The sequence below is a fragment of the Acanthisitta chloris genome, unplaced genomic scaffold (genome assembly GCF_000695815.1).
Source record: "Acanthisitta chloris isolate BGI_N310 unplaced genomic scaffold, ASM69581v1 scaffold8135, whole genome shotgun sequence".
NCBI classification, from domain to species: domain Eukaryota; kingdom Metazoa; phylum Chordata; class Aves; order Passeriformes; family Acanthisittidae; genus Acanthisitta; species Acanthisitta chloris.
Window position 1 is genome coordinate 4880 of NW_008672021.1, and position 4498 is coordinate 9377.

At 49.4% G+C, this 4498-nt stretch overlaps 1 protein-coding gene across 1 annotated transcript in view; it reads right to left on the minus strand.

Moving 5' to 3' along the window:
• Positions 1 to 2546: 2546 nt before the first annotated feature.
• Positions 2547 to 4498, minus strand: part of LOC103801902 (ATP-binding cassette sub-family B member 9-like) — an 11716-nt gene continuing 9764 nt past the window's right edge. Inside the window, 3 exon segments of the mRNA XM_009074340.1 lie at positions 2547 to 2882; positions 4015 to 4151; positions 4266 to 4425. Of these exon segments, the coding sequence (XP_009072588.1) occupies positions 2547 to 2882; positions 4015 to 4151; positions 4266 to 4425 (633 nt within the window).

The window sequence follows — 4498 nt, forward strand, 5'->3', positions numbered from 1 at the left end:
CAAGAAAACCCTCATGGCTTTAGCACACAGGCAGATCCATTTGTGACATGCCAACAGCACAATAAAAGGGCCTGTTCAAGCCACAGGATGGGAGGCTCAGTGGAAAAGTAGCCTCGAGTTATGTGGATGCAAAAGAGAGAATTCAGCACCTGTGGCAATGAACAAAGTCAGGCTCTGTTATCAGCTTGGACTGGTGCCACCAGCAGTGACAATCTGCTGTGTCCCATGTGCTGTTTCAGTTGAAGCTGTTTGGGCCTGACCTGGGTGTACAATACTGAGATTATCATCACAACAGGCTTGGGAAGCAGGGTTCCCTTCCTGAAATTCACTGTAGTCTTTGCCATAAAACTAATCTGATTGTATCCTCCAGTTGTCTTTTTGCAGAGCTGCCTGGGAGGGACACACAGGATACGATCAAACTCTTTCCTGCCATCTTAGGCATTGTCCTCCCAGCACTTCCCAGTGTGAGTTGGCTTATCTCTAGTTCCCAATTTGTGTTCTCCTCACTTTTTCAATCAAACAGAAATTAATTCCACTTCTATGAACCAGTGGCCACATTGTGCTCCCAGGTACTGATAAAAATGCAGAATTAATCACCTGCCTGGCAGCACTGGGTGGAACCCCCAACCTCCTCATACCCACAGTGCAGGTTTTGATCAAGCAGGAATTCAGAGCCATTAACTGAAGGGGTGAACTGAGGAGTTCAGCGTGCTACAGAGGCTCCCTAAGTGGAGAGAGGGAAGACAAAAAGAGCTCCCATGCTCCTTGCAAAGCACAGATTTTTATCCTATCACCAAAGAAAGCAGCTGTAAAGATTCCAGTCACGAAGCACTGTGCTTTGAGAACGAGTTAGACTGTCTGAACTCCTGTGTGAGACTGACTACCAAATGGGATCCAGGATGAAAACAAGTTCTTCAACGGGTTATACCTACTGCTGGGCTCACAGCCATTATCAGATGTCCAATTCTTTTACATACCTCATTCTCTGGAGGTTCTTCTTCTCATTCCCTGCAAGGGAGCCAGAACATGTGCAACGTGCAGCTGCATTCAGCCATCATCTCAGATGAACACCTGAAAACCCAGAATGCAAAAAACACCCCCACTAGAGCAGCTCAATGTCGAGTGGCAGAGGTAGTCTTTTATTTTTTGAGCATCCCTCCTCAAGGACACTACATTTAGAGTTTGTAAAACATCACTAAATCAAAACAAAACACTGCCAGTAACCAAAATGCAAACCTGCTGAAAAGTAAAACACAGCAGCATTCAAATATCAGAAAACATGAGAGCTAAAGTGCTTGAGCTAATCTCTTTATTACGCGGAGTCTGAAGTCAATCTTCCCCTAGAAATGCTATTTTTCAACAGCACCTGCCTGGCTGCGTAGGTTTGTTCACCAAGCTATAGCAGGATAACACTACAGAGCCAGAGCCATTACCCCAAAGGGCTAGGAGCAACATATTTCTTTCTATCTCTCATACTCCAAGGAAGTAAATAAATAATACTCAAAGAAACACATTATAAAGTTCAGGCAACTGGAGTTGGACTTCAAGGAAAGTGACTGGATTTCCCATGCAGTGAAGTCGCTAGCATGGCCTGAAGCTGAACAAAGCTTTGGTGGGATTTATAAAGTGCTGTCTTTTAGTGTTTTATGCCTGTCTTGAATAGTGTGTTTTGTTTTGTTTTTTTTTTTTTTTTCAAACCAGCACCGGGGTTGTGAGTTAAAAAAAATCCTGAAATAACTGACCAATTTTCAGTGGGTGCTGGAGCCAGACATTGCACAGTGCACACAGATACATTAAGAAAACCAACAAACTAGACAACAAAAAAAAACCCCCAAAATCCTCAAGCCCCAAAACCTAACCCAATGATGGTAAAATGCTTCATCCTCAAAAACAAACACCAACCAAGCACCAAGAGCAAATCTGAAAGGAACATCTGCCTCCCGGTCCCCTGGCTTGTCCCAGCAAGGATGGATACTACATGACACAAGCTCAGCAGCAATGGTTGGGAGCCTGAGCCTGCAGGCACTCAGTGCAAAACTCTCCCAGCATTCAGCTCCGTGGGAGTGATCCAGTTCTCACCGAAGCCAAAGGGAACTCCCTACAGACTTCAGCCAATTTTGGATTAGCCCCATAGATTGATAGTGGGAGACCTTGTTTTACAGTCACCGTTTTTCCAGCCACAAAAGCCACCCTCTGAAATTCCTGAAGGGGTTTTCAACCTTCCCCTCCATGCATGCATTTAACATCCATTACAATTAATAGCAGTTACACATGCATATCAATGGGAGAAAAGTCCCAGTCGAGACAGAGAGAGAGAGGAATTACTGGTCGTAAGAAAAGAAACCCAGTAGAAACGCTGAGAATTGCTAAAGACCCAATTCCCTTGAATAAATCCTGTATTCCCAGCTGGCATTTGCCTGCTGGGCTGTACTGCAGGAAGCTCTAGAGTGTGTGTTGGGGTGTGCAGAGGTGTGTGACGCGCGGGGTGAGCGAACAGGCGGCGCAGGAACCACCTCAACGTCCCAACGAGCGTCCCCACGCCGCCCTCACTTGTGAGCCGTGCCGTAATCGTCCTGTCCCACGGCTGGCAGGGAATGGTCTATCCTGAACTCTTCCTCCAGCCCTCCAGGAGCCTTGGCTGAATCCCCTCGGGCTGCAGCTTGGCGACTGTCCGTGCCGCCCCCCTCCAGCCCCAGGATCTGTCTCTGGACCAGCTTGGAATAAAGGCCTCCTTCTTCCATCAGCTCCTTGTGCGAGCCCTGCTGCACCACGCGGCCCTTGTCCAGCACAATGATGTTGTGTGCCCTCTCCACAGTGCTCAGCCTGTGAGCTATGACAAGCACCGTGTGGTTCTGCAAGTCGCCGTAAATCGCCTGCTGAATCTGCGGGAAGAAAAGGCGTTAGCGCCCGAGCGGCACCGGCTCCGCTCCAGAAGGGAGAACAGCAGCTTTGTGGGCTGTGTTCAGAAACCTCTGGACAGGAGATTTGTTCTCCTCTGGCTATGCATAGGACAAGATTCCCTGCAGCACTACCAGCACCAGCATGTCCATCCCAGCTGCAGCCCGAAAGAGCTTCTCAGTCCAGCCAGGTGCACACAGGTCTGATCCTGCAATTTGGGTTCTTGTTAGAACTGGGCTCCCGATTTGGAGGCCGTGTGGTGTTGGCATGGACTGCAGGAAACCTATACCTGGCAAATGCAGCTGCTCAGAAAAATGGGGCTACTTTCTGAGTGTATCGAGGGAAAGCTGAGAATTGTTTTCCAGCCAAGAGACAACAACAATAAGGTCTAAAATCAGGCAGGTGGCCACCAGGAACATGTCACATTGACACCTCTGGCTAGGCAAAACCAGCCCTGGGCTGGCAGGAGGAACCACACACGTGGCTGAGGACCTGTGAGCCAGTGAGCTGCTCCAAGGTCAGACACTCACATTGCCCCACACTGTGGACCAGCAGCACTCGTCCTCCAGGAGACACAGCCTCACATCTCAGCCCTGAACAGGCTCTCCCTTATGTCGTTGCAGACCTGAGGCCAAACTCCTACTGGTCGAGCTGTTTGGTCATCACATCCCAGCCAGATAAACTGGCTTGATTCACAGGAAGCTCAGGGCCTTTCCTGCAGGTGTGGGTTCCTTGGAGCCTCAGCTAGGATGTGAGCTCAGGCAGTCCTACTCTCCCTGCTGCAGTCCCATTTTTAGGGTCTTCCTCTGTATCCTGTCCTAAAAGGCTGCACAGTCTCTGCATGCCAATTAACACTTCCCACACTTCCAAAACCAGCAGAGATCCCTATCTCATCAGGTTTGTCAGGCACTGGCTGCAGCAAGCATGGGATTATTCCCTTCTTGGTGACTACAGCAGTGTTGGAAGCAATTTCTGCTAAGGAATTAGCATCTTACTCAACCCTCTGATTGCACCACGTCAAGATTAAGCTTGTCCACAGGCAGCAAACTGAACCTACAGTTTTTCCTCCAAAGCCAGGTTGTCTCTTTGGCCCAAACACCCAAGGCACCCACTCACCGCATGTTCGCTCTCGGCATCCAACGCGCTCGTGGCTTCATCCAGGATTAGGATGGGAGGTGTTCGGATCAAAGCCCTGGCAATTGCCACTCTCTGCTTCTGGCCACCTGAGAGCTGGGCTCCTTTCTCCCCTGCCTCTGTTGGGACAAGGGAGAGAGAGGAAAGGGCCAAAATCAAGATTAAGAGCTGCCAACAGGTCCATCTGCCAGTCACAGCCTCAGGGTGGTGTCACGATGGGGAGATTTGGGTACCTGTGTGGTAACCATCTTGCAGCTCCGTGATGAAGGTGTGTGCATTGGCCTTCTGGGCAGCTTGAACCACTGACTCAAAGGAGGCTGAAGTTAAGCCATAAGAAATATTATCTGCAATAGAGCGGGCGAACAGCACAGGCTCTTGGCTCACCAGGGAGATCTGCAGAAAAGATGGGAAGAGCAGGGTGTCAGGAGTAGAAAACACACTGGACAGCATCTTGGATCACTGGCAT